At 34.5% G+C, this 18,324-nt stretch overlaps 1 protein-coding gene across 4 annotated transcripts in view; it reads right to left on the minus strand.

Annotated features, from left to right (window-relative positions):
* The window catches only part of Irsp53 (Insulin receptor substrate 53 kDa), a 96,418-nt gene extending 79,350 nt beyond the window's left edge, over nucleotides 1–17,068 (minus strand). For 2 of the 4 annotated variants that reach the window (XM_072907484.1, XM_072907481.1), the window contains exons 1-2: nucleotides 10,500–10,711; nucleotides 1,577–1,769 (exon numbers count right to left, since the gene is read on the minus strand). In XM_072907484.1, coding sequence (XP_072763585.1) covers nucleotides 1,577–1,621 — 45 coding nt within the window. In that variant the 5' untranslated portion in view covers nucleotides 1,622–1,769; nucleotides 10,500–10,711. Of the gene's footprint in view, nucleotides 1–1,576; nucleotides 1,770–10,499; nucleotides 10,712–16,808 lie in introns of those variants that run through there. The other 2 variants (XM_072907482.1, XM_072907483.1) reach the window with 2 other exon arrangements.
* Nucleotides 17,069–18,324: the final 1,256 nt, after the last annotated feature.

An 18,324-nucleotide genomic window follows, 5' to 3' on the forward strand; every position in this document is an offset into this window, starting at 1 on the left:
AAAGGAAGGAAAGAGGAAATCGCGATCGCGCGCCACTTATTGCACCCTGTAAGCGCCATATTGCGACATGCTAATGAATTTTTTTCTCCGACAGCAGGGACGAAAAAAAGATTAATTCACCGCGGACGCTCCTCCATCTGGTAGAGGGAAACCGGAGTTAGAGGAAGATATTAAAAATTAATCCTCTCGGCCGTTAAGGACTCCAGCGGTGTTCCGCTGGTGACAAGTGGTCGTAATGAACGCTCTAATGAACATGCACAACGAGCGCAGCCTCGTTAAGCCACGTGGACCACCGGCCCATCATTAACACGTGGCCTCCTTTTTAACAATTATCTAGGGTCCAACGACAAGGAATGTAACGAGATAAAGGGAAGTACGTATAAAGTCGATGTACCACAAAAAACGGGGTGAAAGACAACTTGTCTCCTTTTAAAGACGCAAACTTTTCACGAGTTTTGCGAAAGATTTGCGGAAAGTTTCATGATTGCGGGAGATTACGGAAAGGTTTCAAAAGTATATAAGTATATAACAGAGTTTGAATTTTTCCAACAAGACTTTTTCAAAGGATTATCACGAATATAATACAGAACCTCTCTGCTCATACATCTACCTCTTTCGCATGTATTTTATCGATTTTATAAAATTAATATATAATGTATAATATTAGGCGAGGAAAAAATTCGCGGTTACGATGGCGGCGCGAACACCCTTTACGCACCTCGATATACATACCATATAGGAACCGACGCGACGGAACGGCACGCATCGGAGGAAGGATGAGATGGAGGAAGGGGTGCAAACTCCCCTACCGTGTAGATCGGAAGCTAATTAATATCTACCACGCAGGAGGCATTCCACGCATCCCCCTTACCCCTCGTACACCTGCTGAATAACCCCGCTGAAACATAACTACGCGCGTCGTGATATACTCGCGCCATGGGGCTCGCTTGTCAGCGACGGGACCCTATAAACTCTGGTCCGTCGCGATAACCGGGGTTAACCGGCGGTTACCTCGTTATCGCGACGCGATCTCCGCGAGATCGTATAACGAAGCGTTTCGCACCGTCGTTTCACCGTCCGCCCCGCGGACGTATCTCCGCCATGATAATTACACCGAAAGATTAATTACAAAGCTAATCTGCCGAATGATGCTTTTCTTCCAAATTTCGACTTTCAATCATTCTCGTTAGTCTCTTTATTTCATCAAATTTGAAAAAATTATCCATTTTTTTTATTCATGTGTGCTTACGCACGTTATAACATACATATTTTCCTTATACAATAATGAATATAGATCCTCTCTCTCTCTTTTATCTCTCAACAATATAGACGTAGATTGAGATTGCGACAAGTTTCGTTTTTTTTTGAATTTCCCTTCTCTCGATTTGGACAAAAGTGTCTAAATGTGTTTAACTTGGTCTGTTCTTTCGATTGATTATTTGTTAGAAATTTCATTTTTATATATTATAGTTAATATGTTTAAACATTTTATATTCTCTATTCAAAGGCTACTTTTGTGTTTATTAAATCATTAATTAAACGTGAACTCATTTGGTTACAAAGATTCATCATTTACCTTGTAGATCTCGTCGACGAGTCTGGTGAGCTCCTCCGTCTCCATAATGACCTCCCAAGTGAAAATTCAGTTTTTTTCCCAACTTTGTAGAATGCTCATATTTTTCCGTCCTCCAAAGACCGGATCTCACGTGACCGCTCCGCTTTTTCAAACTCGATCGCCACACTCGTTCGATATATCGTGCTCCTGGAATCTGGAATATGAAGAAAAACAGAACAGCGAAAATTAGAGACTCGTGTAATTCACTTTTACGGACATTCGTTAAAATAAATAAATATATATTTATATCCTCTCAATCATATTTTCTATATTAATATTAATAAAATAAGTAATGACTAAGACATTAAAAAAATATACAATAAATATATGTACAATATATTGTATGTATCATCAACTAATAAAAGTAACGAGAGTAAATTTAAAAAATTAATATTACGTCTTTATAATTAGTAAATTAAATTAATATAATAATTATATATTTAATTATATTAAAAGTTGAAAAAGAATCTGTAGAATCTTTATAGTTATATGGATATCTCTGATATATAAATTCGCAAATCTTTGACTTGACTGATGGTATTTCGCCTCGAGTATCCACCCAACTATTTATCCGTTGCTACCTTTTTATGATAATAATCGCTAATAAAAAAAAAAAAAAAAAAAAAAAAAAAAAAAAAAGTGCATTCCTCTCTCAATTATGGCCGATCGGCACACCAGAGGCTGGCTGGAATCTCGGAACGCGCCGCTTAGGCTAAGCTCGAGCTAAGCATTACTCATACGCGAACAGCGAGAGAGGTCACGTTTCCCAAGTACTTTCATTCCGCAAGGACACCCGGTATGCGCGAACAGCTATACGAGAGAACCGCATAACTTAACTTTGCCGCTCTTATAATGTATTTCTCGACACGGATCTGTGCGAGCCTCGCGTCCAAGTGTTCACTGATTGCCGATTGAAAAATGCGCGTGTACAAAATATAATAATATTACACACACACACACACACACGTATATTAATATATTAGCATACATAATAGCATATATGCAAATACAATAATGAAATTAATAATACATTAATACATACATGTGCAAAAAATATAATTACTACCATGTGTGTCACATATAATAATGAAAATCTTTAATCAACGATATCTATTATCCAAAACACTTCAAGCTGTATAAGTCTACAAAGGTATTTGTAGATTTATAAATTTACATTGACGGACAAAGTGTGCAATTTACAGAAGACGCCGAAATACGACGGTAAAGGTAAACGCGGCGAATAATTGCAATTACGTCGATAAAGGCGGGAGCGAGCGGCTATTGTGAGAGTGTCACTTGCGAAATAACGAAAGAGCGAACTGGCAATTGCAAACGAAATATCAATCGCGGTGGCTTCGCCGAGCGTACATATATGTATAACATAATAGGCCGTTTAATAATAAATAAAGCGACCGCTCGCTATTCACCGTGTCGAGGCTGGGCGCGCTTAATTAATAAATTGACATTTTCATAAATTAATCTGCGCACCACTGCAAACTCGCGCAAAGTTTGCCGGACTGTTTAGACTTTATCGATAATCCCGATGGTCAGAGTTATTATTCATTTGTTATCGGTCCCTTTTTTTATATATATTAAATTGATATTAAGAAAGAAAGAAAGAATTAGTTTTTAATTAACTAAATAAAATAATCAAGCCGTTTCTCGCAACTCTCTCTCTCTCTCTCTCTCTCTCTCTCTCTCTCTCTCTCTCTGATCGGTTGCGCATTACGAAAATAAAAAGCGAATGAGAGTTTCGAGACTTTGTGAGATATTGTAAAATTGCGCTATCGAAATTATCAATCTGTTCCGAAATGTGTAATCAAACGATATCTGTGATTCGATGAACGAAATGTTGCGAGTACCCGCGGGGAAGACGGGCAGAGGGGAGAGGGGAGAGGGGGTGAAGAGGGAGGAAGAGGCTCGTCGGATTTGTTAAATCATATCGATCGACGCGTATGCGCAAACGATTCGATCGCGATCGTAATACAGAGTGGAAGATTCGATTAAACGATGAAAGCGCCGCAAAATTCAGCATGGCCTATCGAATGCTCCCTCTCTCTCTCTCTCTCTCTCTCTCTCGCACGCTCGCGAATATTCGCTCGCTCGTTCGTTCGTCCGCGAATTTTGCCGACACAAGCTTCGCAAACGCTCGCTCACCCCGAAAGCTTTCAGGCGAATTAAATTCTCTCGAATCGTTTACGATAAAATGTTTCCCTTTAATCTCTCTAATCACCGACGTACTCGGCAAACTTTCGCAAATTCAACCGACGGACGTGACTAGAAACGTTTTAAAGTATTCGATACTCCACGCTCGCGTCCGTTCGATCGCTAATATTGAGGTATCGATGCCTGTCCCGATATACTTCTTAGCGAGAAGCGGAGACGGAAAAGTGAGTGTGACATAATGAATATAAATCATCGTGGTATGTAAATCGAAATAAAAAAAAAAAAAAAAAAAAAAAAAAGAATCACACATTCGTCACATTCGTCATTAACCTTACACTTTGTTAAAATGTCCAACCAATATAAAATTATCATATATCAATCGATAGTAAGACGATAAAAATGTCAGTATTATTATATATAGACACACTCTTTGATTATTAATATCGATATACACATGCCTATATAAATTGTATTAATTTAGTAATTGTAGAATTTAGTAATTCTGTTAATTATAAATATATCGATATAGAAAATCAAATAGATTAATGAATAAACGTGTATTCATGTGCCAAACACGATTTCTCTCACTGTTAATTATTGTTCGTCGAAATCGCTCGTTTGAAACTCTCTGTCAGCCCGAATAACGCGCTATCAATCACGTGCATCGACGGTGCATTGAACTTACTTTCTTCGTTACGTAATACAGTATTGTTACATCATACCATACCGGCGTGAATATTTATTGTTTATTAGTGCGGTCGACAACCCGCCAACACCCCTCTCTCACCCCTCCTCTTTCTCCGGGATTAAATATTCCAAGCTTTCCCCGAGCTGACTTGTCGAAGCGATATTTACATAAGTTACGCGTCAAAAATGGAAGCGCGACAATGTCGCACGGGGACAATGTATGCATCATCAATGTGTGCAAAATTTCATACGGAAAGAATTGACATTTTTTTTTTTCCTTCGCCATATCTTAAATAATATTATCTTTGAGCGTAAAGTAAAATTTTTTGTTCGATAGGTTAGTGTAGGATAGGATGTAAATAGAATGTGTTTCATCTATTTATCGAAAAGATATAAATTATAAATCTAATTTAATTGTAACATGTATTAATTGTATATAATTATAAGAGGAAAAAGGACGACGCGAAGAATAGACAAAAAACGTAACAATGTACGTAACATTGTATGTGTATAATGCCTACGCCTACGTGTTGCAGGTGTAACTGGAAATTCCTGCCTGCAGGACATCGGGACCGTTACAGCATTCCTTGGCAGTCGCCATTTCAATGCGACCGTGCGAATAAATCCTGGACACGACGAGTTTTGCGAATCTTACGTTAAAAATCATTTTAACGAGAACCCTGATCGCTGGATATTCTTTTTGCTCTTAACAAATAAAGAATATTTAAATAATTCAAATTTTAATAAGTCTAATATATATTTACAAATTTGCCGATTATAAAAGACATTTTTTATTTCTCCTCTCTCTTTTTCAGTTTTTATTATCAAAATATCAAATATAATATTTAATTCCTACTTTCTGCAAAAATTTGAAAAGTCTGTAATTTCTCAGGGATTATTTTTTTTATCTACATTCTTCGTTGTAATTTTTAATGAGAAAAAAAAATAAATATGTTATGCAAATGAAAAATATTTATCTTACGAAAAAAAAAAAAAAAAAAAAAAAAACTCTTTATTAAATCAAAGCATTAGAAAAAGTATACGATAAAAAAATTTTCTAAAATTTTTAAAAATTGTATTTGAAAATTCAGCAATTTTACCTGAAATTTCAAACAAAAACACCTGAAAGATCAAGAAATTTTTTGACTTGTGGTAAACACTCTGATATTTCCGGCATATATATTGTGTAGAAACATGTATACCAAACTTGCTGTCACTAACACGAATGCAATACGCTTGTATTAATGACAACACGTAATTTTCGAGAGTAATTTTATTAGCGCGACGCGATTATAATCTTCTTCTTCAAGGGCAGGGCGGTGCGAGGGGGAAAGCTTATGAAACTAGTTCCGTAAACGAGATTCCACGAGCTGTAAATTGACGCGAAAAAAGCACACGCACCTCTCCAAAGCAGTCGTTTTACCTCTCTTTTTTTTTCTTTCACGAGCTAAAACATTCTTGGCTTTCAAAGCCACCTTTTCCCTTCGCACTCCACCCGTCCCCATCATTCCCTCCCTCTCTTACGTCGTAGCTTTAATTATCGCCTCAAAGGGCCCCGCCCCTTTGCTTTATTTATCCATCGATGACGTTCCCTTATCCTCTGCACCGTCAAAGAAATTCTTACGGACGTTAATTAACCTCCGAATGCAAAAAAAAGCGAGGTGCAAAAACGAACGAAGAGCACCCATATTCATTGCGATAATGAGGAAGGAAACTATTCTTTGTTCCCTTTCGCCCCTTATGTTCCATCGTGTTTCGCTTCCGATAAAGTAACAGTATCTTCATAACTTCCATTTTAAGGGAATATATATGTATATACAATGTATGTAAGTAAATATCGAATGTATACCTATACCTATACCTATACCTATTCGTCCTTAAATATTGAATTATTTTAAATTAATCTTTCTGAAAGCACAAAAAAATGTATAAAAAAAGGAAAGAAATGATAAAAAGTATTTTAAAACCTACTATAATTTACATAGTTTTATAGAAAAAAAATTGATAACTTGATCAGTTTCTTTTTACTAATTGTAAAAGAATAAGAAGAGAACACACGATCGATAACTGCACTACTTCTACTATATTCATTATTAGAATTCAATTTTAGAATACATTTTAATGCTGCTTCTACTTTTATATCTTTTTGACATTTAAAATTGATCAGAATGTATAATACTGACGGAATCTGAAAATGCGCGTTATATATTGCGAATAAAACTACGATACATCGAATAGATGACAAAAAAAGTAGGAAGAAACACGGGTGTGAGAAGAAAGAAAAAAGATTTATATTGTAACAGAAATCAGTATGCAGTAAAGAGTTAACGACGAATTACGAGGTGCAATGGACCCCGATGATCTCAACCCGTGAATTATCTGGCGCTTTGTCGAGATACATAAATTCCGATTTGTAGTTGACATTCGGTACCGTTCAATACTCGGCTTCGCGCGCGCTTATACATTTTTTTTTTTTTTTTTTTTTTTTTTTCGAAGCTCCAATAATGGCGAAATGGGCCAGCCATTTTGCTCGTTCGACTTTAAGAGACGCGATAATGAAAATACAGGAAAAAAAGAGAAAGTACGAAGAAAGAACGCGACGAAAATCCAAAGAAGGAACTCCGCTGGGCGACGCGGAATCGCTCGCGGATCATTTCCATTGATGAAATATTCATAATTTAATATATGTTCCTGCTTTAGTCCTCTCATCTCTTTTTCTTTCTTCGAACGAAATGGAACGTAGAATTTTAAGATATTCATTCTGAAAAATGACGATGACGTCGATTCGAGAAAATGTTCCGCGCGTCATGGATCTTCTTTTCGTGAGTAGTTTGAGCAAAATTCTCACAGTATACAATTTTGTAACATCTTTAAATTTTTTTACTCAATTTTTAAATTAATATAATTAATAAAAAAACTAGATTTCGATCAAACAACATTAATTTCGGATCATATCGTTGTAATTTTTGTTTCTTTCAATAAGCGGAAAATTTCAAATTTTAAATAGCATGTATATATACGTCAAATTTTTAATCTTTAGCGATTGCCATTTATTCTTTATTTATTTTTACGTGTGTGTGTGTGTGTGTGTGTACATGTATAAGAGAGAGAGAGAGAGAGAGAGAGAGAGAGAGAGAGAGAGAGAGAGAGAGAAAATACAATACGTTTGCATTTCATCTATAATGACATTAAATTTTTTTAAAATTTACTAAAAATATAATATAAAGATTATAGTCTCAAGGCTCCTTTACAAAAATAAAATATATAACATTAAATTTAATAAAAAAAATAGTTATTATGCTAACAATAAGCTGAAAAATTAATTTTATTTGTGGTTGTTTGTTCTCCAACTATATTATGACAATGTTTTAACCGCAAAACATAAGCGCACTGTTATATCGCACATATATGCATATATCTTATTTAAAATGTATAGAAAATTTAATTGAACAATGTTTTTCAACTTCTAGCATTAAAATGAATAATAATCAGGGTCATAAAAATATTCAAATGTCATTTTTTTCTTATAGATATAATATTAGTCTTTTAATACAGTATATTTTTATCTACAAATAATTTCTCCTAAATATTTTATTTGTATTTATCAAAATTTGCTTCTATTTTTATTTTACTTTTCTTGTTTTTCTTACAATGGGTTCAATAATTGTCATTATTTATTTTCTTCAAAAATAATTTAAAATGTATTGATATATATATATATATATATATATATATATATAATGTCAAGACTTTATACATACATCTCTGACCCGCAACTAGACATGAACCCGGAACTATGTAGATATAGATACCTTTCTAATTTTATTATTTACATTGAAATAAGTAACATAAATTATTTTTACTATCTTTACCCTGAACCCATTAATTCTTCCAAAAAATGATAACGCATTAAAATAGAAATTTGAGAAACTTTTTTTCTTGTATGTTTCGTTCATATAATTATTGCTTTATATTTTTTAATATGTTTCATATATGTGTATTGTATATTATTTTATATTTTTAATTAGTTTTTATTTAAATAAAATAATATAACTAATCCATAATTAATATTCGGAATCTACTTGTGAATTATTGACATTAATTTTCAGACAGCATATATATTCAAAAGACGTTCAGACATTCCGAAGACGTTTTCAAAGACATCTTCAAGATGTTCTCTGAATGTCTTTTGGATATGCATCCCATCTAAATTTATTCAAATAAAAAAAAATTAAAATATATAAACAAATATATATGTATATATCTATAATGTAGAATGTATACAAAAAACCATTTTTGAAGTATTCTTTACAATCGATTGTACTTGTTAAATATATTTATTCATAAGTTTGTTTGACATTTTCTTTGACAGAAAAATATTAATTTTTATTCTATATTAATGTTTTTTCCTTATTCTCTCTCATGATTAATTTTTCAAACCTTAGTTTTTTTTCATTATATATAATTTTTCCGTATTTTAATTATATATAATATATTTTACGTTTAAAAAGAGAGAGAGAGAGAGAGAGAGAGAAGGGGGAGGCGGAGAGAACGATTTTCTTTACATTTTGCGAATCAAACCTTCCTTCGAGATATTTCCATGTGATTTACATTGTACGGAATTTTCAATTCTCCGATTTATCTCGCGGAAATACGTATTTCCGTAGATTTCGTTAGATTCGCAAGGTCGGTACGACTGCGCAAATATCCGGGGCACATCGACAAACTCTTTCTCTCGTCATGAGGTATTTCGTGCGTAAACTTTACGTACAATTCATTCGCAAAATCGTTTTACAAGATTCTCAAATTCAGCGTATATTTTCGAGCATTTTGACCGGCAAGAGAGCGAGAGGTAAGGGGCAACAACATGTCTCACATATACGAGGGATTCTGAGAATCCTACAAGGTCGTAAACATTAGAGTCACAAAACATCATGAAGCACGAGTCTAATAACAAATTGTGCCCACGACTCGTACATATTGTGTGATTCAGGAAGGTACAGGGTAATATTTGCGGGACGAAAAATAAGCGTACTGAATTTCTGTGCGACGCGGCTTTTAAAAAACACGGACAATATACGTTATACGTTATTTCTTACGTAATTTAATGGACATTGTGCACTAGAATTATTTAGAGAAAACGTTTGCTTTTGAGTTTTCTACTCGTATCGGATTTATTTTTCTCACAATTTTATTTTTTACTTGAGAGACTCGAGACTTTGCAAAACTGATTTAAATTTGTACAAATTTTTAACCATTATACATTAATAACAATAGAGTAAATTATTATAATTATAAAGTTATTATCGATCATTTTTTATTTTCACTTTCTCCCTCTCTCTCTCTCTCTCTCTCTCTCTCTCTCTCTCTTTCGGCCTCCCTCTCTGCACAATTCCTTGCACTAAACAAATAATAATATAAAATTTTATGTTTGTATGTGTCATTACATCACTATAATTACGAGATGTATTATATACACATTAAAATAAGAAAACATTTTTAAACTTGTATATTTACCTATATAAATAGGTAACAAAAATAATTTAATAAAAAAGCTTCTTTTCTGTTTGCAATTAACTAAAACATTTCTTGTTCTCAAGAGTGTATACCTAGCTTGTAACTGCCCAAAAGTTAAAACAATTGTACTTATTCGGTATTCTCGAGATACATAAACATCAGCTTCTTTACTCATTTTGACATCCCCGACGCACGTTCCTTGACGCGCGCGCGTTACGCACTCTCCACTAACAATCAGATTATTTTCCGATAATTCGAGACACGAATGACAAGCGATCCGATCCCTCTTTCCCTTTCATCTACAATCCTCAAACTCCTTAAACTTCCTCAGTTGCCTTGCGTGCGTGATAACACGTAAATCGTATCGAGTAAATAAGGATGAATGTAAATATTACTTTTAAAGTTCCATTACACTAAACTAACCCTACATTCAAGAAAATTTTGTGTACAATTCGGTCTCGATTAAGTGTAATCCCTCCATCCCATCCCGGCGATTTACGCGCGAGGAGCTCACCTGAGATTCCCGTGGGGGTGTCGACGACGGATCCGAATCACGAGGAGGATATCGAATGAAGGTCGTCGGAATGACAAGGCAAGGCAAGGCAAGGCAAGGCACGGCACGCGAACGACACCGATACGACACGCTCAGCTCGACGCACGCGAGATCACTGGCGTGAGACGTGAGCGTGAGACCCGAACCACTCCAACTTCCAACTCCAACTCCAAGTCGAAGGCCGGGATCGGGGGCTGGGGGCTAGGGGCTGGGGGCTGGGGGCTGCGGGCCGGGGGCTGGGCCGGCCGGCGGTCGGCGGCCAGCGCGCCGGCTGCGCGCTGCGCGCTGCGCAGCTCCGGCAGCGCACGATATCGAGTCGTACGTCGTACGGTTAACATTGCGTCTTAACCTGTTTTAAATCGCACCACATATATGTATATGTATATGTACATAGCTACCATCGCACATGTCATAACGGTACATGTACGAAGAATTTTGACCCACGGTCAAAAATTTATACGATACATCGAGAATTTTCTCTTCTACATATGTCCGACGTAACGATATAACGATATTGTTTAACGCAAAAAATACACGAAAACTAATCATTTTTTTAGTACATAGTTTTTTTTTTTCACGCGAAAATACGATTTTAACTTCCAAATTGTTCAATCACATGTGTCACATATCACAATATATATATATATACCACTGATAATAAATATAACACATTAAATTAATAGCTCTTTTCGCATCTTTAACTGTAAATTTCTCAAAATTATGATGCAATCAAGTAATTTGAAAATTGTAATTCACAATCGTATTTAGGGTACCAAAAAGTAACTAAAAATTATTATTTTTTTTTGTTAAACTACATATATTACATATGTTACATATTAATATTGACATTACATGTATACGCATAGGAAAAGCTAAATATATGTTAAAAATTTTTTTTAAATATTGTCCAAAGCGCGCAATTATATCACGTAAACAATATTTTTATTTTATTATTTTCATTATTCCCCCCCTCTCCCGCCCTCTCTTTCTCTCTCTCTCTCTCTCTCTCTCTCTCTCTCTCTCTCTCTCTCTCTCTCTCTCTCTTTTTAAGGAACATAAATAAAATAATTCGAGACATTTCGAAAATTATATATATATATGCTGAAAAATATACGAAGATACGAGAGGTTACATAAGTTGCTAAGATTACTTTAATTTATTAAAGTGGGGCATTGTGAATTGAGAGAGATTTCACGGATGAACGCTCATAATTGTTCGACTGAATTCGGTCAAGACAAGAATGACGTCTCACTCTCTCACACATGCATCTCTCATACACACACACACACACACGCGCGCGCGCGCGCGCACACACATACACATCTATAATTTATAATACAAATTATATTCCACAGATGCGCGTTAAATCTCGCAATAGATTTTATAATATCCATCTCGCTGAGAGTCGTTGTAAATTTAAATTTTTCATGGCTCTAAAAAAAACTTACATGTATCGCACAATTTATAGTCGAGATTAACAACAAATTACTCTGTAAAGTTTTAATCGAAAACGCAGCACCATTTAATTGAACTTTTTCTCCGCGACCTTCTCGGTCGAGGAGAAGCGGAAGGGGAGGTGAGGAATTCAATTAAAAAGTCCTATGCGCGTCTCTATATGCGTTAATAGAAAGTTAACGCCTCGTGGTTTTATCGTTGCATTTACGACACGTGTGCGTGTAGCCATCTAATCTTATTACATAAAATGTAATCAGATATTAATAAATATACACAATTGTAATACATATTAGTAATCAGAAATTTTAACGGAATATACGCGATAAAAATTATGTGTATTATTTTTATAAGTGCAATTAAATTAGCAATTTGAATTATTTAGCAAAAAAATTACAGATAAGCAATAATATTTGTTCTAATAACCATTCCATAATAACATAGCGTAATATAGGTATATATATATATGAAAGTGTACCGCTCGAAAGCGTGGTAATCGTCGTTATTTCAATCGTGTACGTATCTAGGTATCTACCGTATCCGACGATTGACGATTCGAGAGTGCTTCTCTCGCGGTGAGTTTTCTCGCCGAGAGCCGAGAGCACATCATCATCGATGTGGCCCGAGGCCCGAGGCCCGAGTTTATGGGGTCAGCGAGGAAAGGAGGACTCTCGTATCTCGTATCTCGTATCTCGTATCTCGTATCTCGTATCTCGTACCGTGGAATGTGGTAAAGGCCGGAATGAAGGTCGATTCCGTATACTCTATACTTTATACTCTATATACCGGGGAGACTCATCTCGACCGATCGGTCTCTCGTTGGCCGTGTTTCCGATAATGGACTCGAAAATAGGCAGATCGAGAATTCCCGCGCCAATTCCTCCTCTCTGTCTCTTCCCATCCTTACCCTCAGCCTCCCTCCCCCCCCCCAACCTCCACCCTTCTCGGCTCGCTTAACGGTACTAATTAATTTTACAAGCCGCTCAACTAATCGAAATCGAGCTCGCCGAATTTTCCCGTAAACAAATCGGCCGAAAGGCCACGTGTACGATAACGACACGTTGCTCGATATTTCATTATTTCCATGGTTCAATTACATATAAATACATACAATTAACAAGGTATTCGCAATTAAAGCAATCGAGTATTTAGAAAGATTAATCAATTTGATCGATATAATATATTTGCTAATTCATATTTTACGAAAAATATTTTACGGAAAAATTTTCGACACGCGGCGCGCGCGAGATTCTTTTAAAATTTAATCTAACAAAAACTGAATTTAATTGCAAACCACATACGTATACATATATGCGAAAGGAATAGAAAAATAAAATAAAATAAAATAAAAAAAAAAAAAAAAAAAAAAAACGTTGGTATGGTATTTATCCGCCTCGTCATAGCAATCATTGTTCAATTTCCTGGTTTTTGTTCGCTCGCCGTTGGCGGTTTTCGAATTTTTTGAAAGCGCAATGAAAAATAGCCAACGAATTGACGTTGTAACTCGAATTATATTGAAACACGATCATCGCCTCGGTGGCGTAATAAACGAATCAAAATCGTGAGATCTCTCTTTATTTCTGCAACATTGTATTTTCATCTTTATATTATATTTCGTCTCTTTGACTTTTCAAGAATAACGAAACACTTGGAGTAATCATGAAACGCAAATAAATATGAATACTATATATCTATCGCTTGACGTTGTTCATTTTGAAAAATTTGTCAAAAGTCGTTTGACGTTAAACTGGGAAATTTAATCAATTTGCCGAACTTTTATTGTAATCTCGCAATTATTGATCGGAACAACCATTATACAATATTTATACGCGATATATATTGCACATACATGTACTTTACTTGAAATACAATATTTTCCTTGCTGATGAAACGATCAAGACTTTCTACACTTATGAAATATATACTAACAAGTACTATTTTGTGTAACACGCGAATCGAGAAAAACTTTCCTTCGCCAATTAGCAATAATTAAGCAAAAACAACGTAGCGTTGAGATCCTGTTACTTTAGCATCAGACTGTTTGTATCGCTATTAGATACGAGATACGATATAAATGGAGGAGCTATTTTAGCGAAATTGAGAATCATTTCCCCTTAGACCGGTCGCTTGTCACTTGGCACGGAAATTTCTGCGTTGTTTGCGGAAATACAGGCACGTTCTCTCCGGCGAGTCGTAATTCAGGATTCCCTCCTTGCATTATTTATACCAACATGCAAACACGTGCGCGCTCCCGCGTCGTTATGAATGACCCGCGCTAAGTATATACGTGCTAAGTACCGTTGAGCGCGGAAAATAATCCGCTTCCGGAAATCGCATTTACGCAGAATTAATTATCAGAAGAGAGAATGTCCAGAGAGAGAGAGAGAGAGAGAGAGAGAGAGAGAGAGAGAGAGAGAGAGAGAGAGAGAGAGAGAGAGAGAGAGAGAGAGAGAGAGAGTATCGACTTCAAACTTCGAAGGAGCGCATCTTTCTCTTCTGGATGAATTCCACTTTTGAATTCCTTGCGTTATATTAAATATAATCAAGTCATACGTATATATATATATATATTACAATATTCCTTGTATTTTTTACACAAAAGTTATCTTTAATATTATCAGAATGTGTATCCTCTAATTTCTAATTGACGCGCGCGCGTGTCTCTGTATGTATAATCGACATCTCAAGTTATTTTCCTTGAAAAGACAAACTTTACATTTTTTTATTATCATTTTTACATATACTTTTCCTATTATTAGATATCTTTTATTTTTACTTTTACATATGGACAAAAAATATTATAGTAAAAATTACAATATAATTTTTGTAATCGTGGAACATGTGTATGCATATGTAAGAGAAATCACGCGCGATATTTTTATTTAATATTATACATATATATATTACAAAAGACAATTGTAATTATTCAAATTTTATGCAATATTCGATGCATAAATATCTGTATAATTGTTGATAAACAATAAGACACAAATGCATAGTCTACATAATTTTTATATAATAAATAAATACGAGTATATTTTAACGTGTACGTTCACGTTGTATTCCAGCTTTACAATAAATATTTTGTAAAAGGGAATGTATTTTTCATATAATTTGTACTGCAAAATTTTCTCTGTACACATACATTCGTTAAAATAATACTATCTTATTATCGCGTTGAAACACGTTTATTCAAACGCTCGTAGTATTTTAATAAATAATATATTAAATTAGCTACTAAATTAAATTGATATCTCAAGTAATGTATCAGTGTATCGTCGGCGCCGATATAAAATGCCGGAGGGATTCCCGGAGGGAAAATTTTAGAAAGCCGTCGTCACACGCGACACGTGAGCGTGTAGATGCGCGTCTTCAAAAAGTAAATAAGCCGTGAAATATTGCACGCCCGCGGCAACGACGGAAGGGCGAGGGTTCGGTCCTATTATCCATCACGAGGACTGTCAGCCCCACGTGGGATCAGGTCGACGGTGTATCTCTCCAAAACGGCCTTAGCAGCCCTCGATCTCGATACGTCGAATAGCACACGGTGTACGGTGTGTCGTTCGATTACATCCCTTCTTTCATCTCTCCGCCCTCCGCCCTCCTCCTCGCCTCCCCCCTCTCTCTCTCTCTCTTTGCCTCTTACCTCGGTGTATCGAGTAAAAAGGATCCGGACGCGATCGCTCAAGAATAATCCCTCTCTTTGTAAGAAATTTCGGGAAAGATGAAACGGAATTTCAAGAGGGAACATCGGGGACCGTATTCGATTAATAATATCTGATTAATGGCACGATTAATAATAATGCGATTAACTAAAACTCCTGATGGATCCCTCGCTGAAGTCGTATTAAATTATAACGTGTCAGAAGAGAAAAATCATGTAAATTTTCTCCTTGTGAATTAAGAAAGAAATAAATTTTCTCGTGAGCTATCACTAGACCATTTGATAATAATAGATTGACAAAATAGACTGGACTTTCGATTCGTGAATTAATACATAGCTGAGTAAATCTTGATCAACTTGTTGTAAAATTTATTTTTGCTAGAAATGTAAGACTTATACAGACGAGTTTATTATATAGGATAATGGAAGAGAATTTCTAGTATTTATTTATTAATTCTAAGGTGTCTATTCAAATTTATTCTTGTAAAAAAATTCCCTAAAAATTCCCTCATTTCTCAGATATTTTTGTTCAAAAGTCCAAATGAAAAGAATATTTTCAAATAGGAAAAGTTTTTGATTACATGCATTTTCTAATATTTTTCATTCATACGAAGGAAAAACACGGAGTCTCTTAAGTTTCAATGATAGAGAGATTTTTTTTTTATAAATGTACTAAAAAAAACTGAATAACTTTTATAAGATAATTTTTCATTAATATAAAATTTTCATTTCTTTATCATTAAAAGTTAATACAAAGAGTATGCGTACTTACAAAAAAAAATGTATATATACATATTTATTTATACGGGACAACTGAGACACCAAGTTCATGTTGTCTCACTCTTTATCTGCCGACGATTTTTTAAGCATTTCGTATCAGACTTTAAGCACTTAGGAGTTTCACAATACTTACAATATATAAAAAGTTTTATGCGTAAAAATTATTACAATATTAATTAAACAAATTAAATTGGCAAATTAAACGCTGATCATATTTCGATCAATGATGATTCTATCGATTGATGAGATGTGTTATTCTTCGTTATTTTGCAATTACTTTTAATTTCTAGAGAGAGAGAGAGAGAAAGAGAGAGACGCAGATTGTTACAATCCAAAATGCAATTAATATTACGGGACAAATAAATTGGACTCACCACACATTTACAATTAAAACCATCTCCTTCACTGCACAGCTTCGATTTTTCTGCAACATTAACCCTGATTGACAATAACGCGACGAATATATAAGTATACGCTTCTTTTTTGTTGCCACTGAATAGGAGACAAACTAACAAAACGTAACACAAGTCTTTGATCGCTAGGCAAAACTCGGTTCCAAGTTCCAACAAAGACACGCGCGTAACGTGTTTAAACACATCCGTTCTCCGGTCTCGTCCATCGTCCACTGCCACTGCCTCACAGACACGGAACACGGAACACGGAACACGGAACACGGAGCGCGGAGCACGGAGGACGAGCCACGTGGTCGCAACGTACATACGCACGCTACGTAACTACGTACGAATACGCAAAAATAATCGCGCAACGCAACTCGCTTTATACTATATACTCAATCACACGCGCGATTCGTTTTTAACGGTTTTACGGCGAAAAAAAAACGCGCGAAAAATACAGAGCACTTCCGAGACGATTGCGAGGATCGGCCAGGATCGACCAGGATCGGCATAAACCGTGTGAACTTGACGTGAATCGCCCGCAGGATGTTTTTGTTTATTTAGCTAAAGTTACTAGATAATCACTTAGATTTTTTAAATGAAACAATTGTCCTACCTTTTTCTAGGTAATAATGAGATGTATTTAGTTACAAGCTACATCTTTATCTTAGTTGCGTTACCTACCTTAAATTATATATATTTAATGGCTGCATTCAGCATAATTCAGCTCTTATAATTCTTTAACATGTTTGATACTTACACCATCATATTACATCATATTATAATGATTTTAAAGACTCATTAAACATTTACTAAACGATGAGTTCGGTTAAATTAAAATAATTATACATATCCATAACAATTACATATATAACGATTATAATTAAAGTTTATATATTGTCTTATTTTTTTAAATGCAATATTATATTAAAATCTAAATTTGAATTATTTTTATCTTATTTAAGATGATCTCAAAGTATTGTATATTGAAATTATTTTCTTATACTATATATATATTTTGTATAAAATAGTTCGGAAAGATATAGAAATACAGAAAAATTTTATAAATACATATATATTAATATATAATTTATACTACGTTATCTATTAATTGATCATGTTTATTATTTTATTTATTCGTTAAATTTAAATTATGCCTATTAATAATAAAGTGTCTGATAAAATTCAAGAAAATTTTTACATTGTAATTTTTAAAACTTAATTAATAAAACTCTAATCAAGAAATGTAAAAACATATCTCTAATTAATAAAAACATACGACACATTTTAACTCCAAGACCATAAGATATCCTTTTCTAATCTATTTTGTCCCTTCCAATGAATTTCAATTTTTATGCATTATTTTATCTGTATTTTCTCTTTCTATATATATTCTATATATATATCTAAATTTTAATCTTAACATTACATTACATTACTTATAATAAATTATCATGGAAAAAGAGCTAAAGTCGTAAATGACATTTATTTTATT

This window comes from Anoplolepis gracilipes, chromosome 15 (assembly GCF_047496725.1).
Source record: "Anoplolepis gracilipes chromosome 15, ASM4749672v1, whole genome shotgun sequence".
Classification (NCBI taxonomy): Eukaryota; Metazoa; Arthropoda; class Insecta; order Hymenoptera; family Formicidae; genus Anoplolepis; species Anoplolepis gracilipes.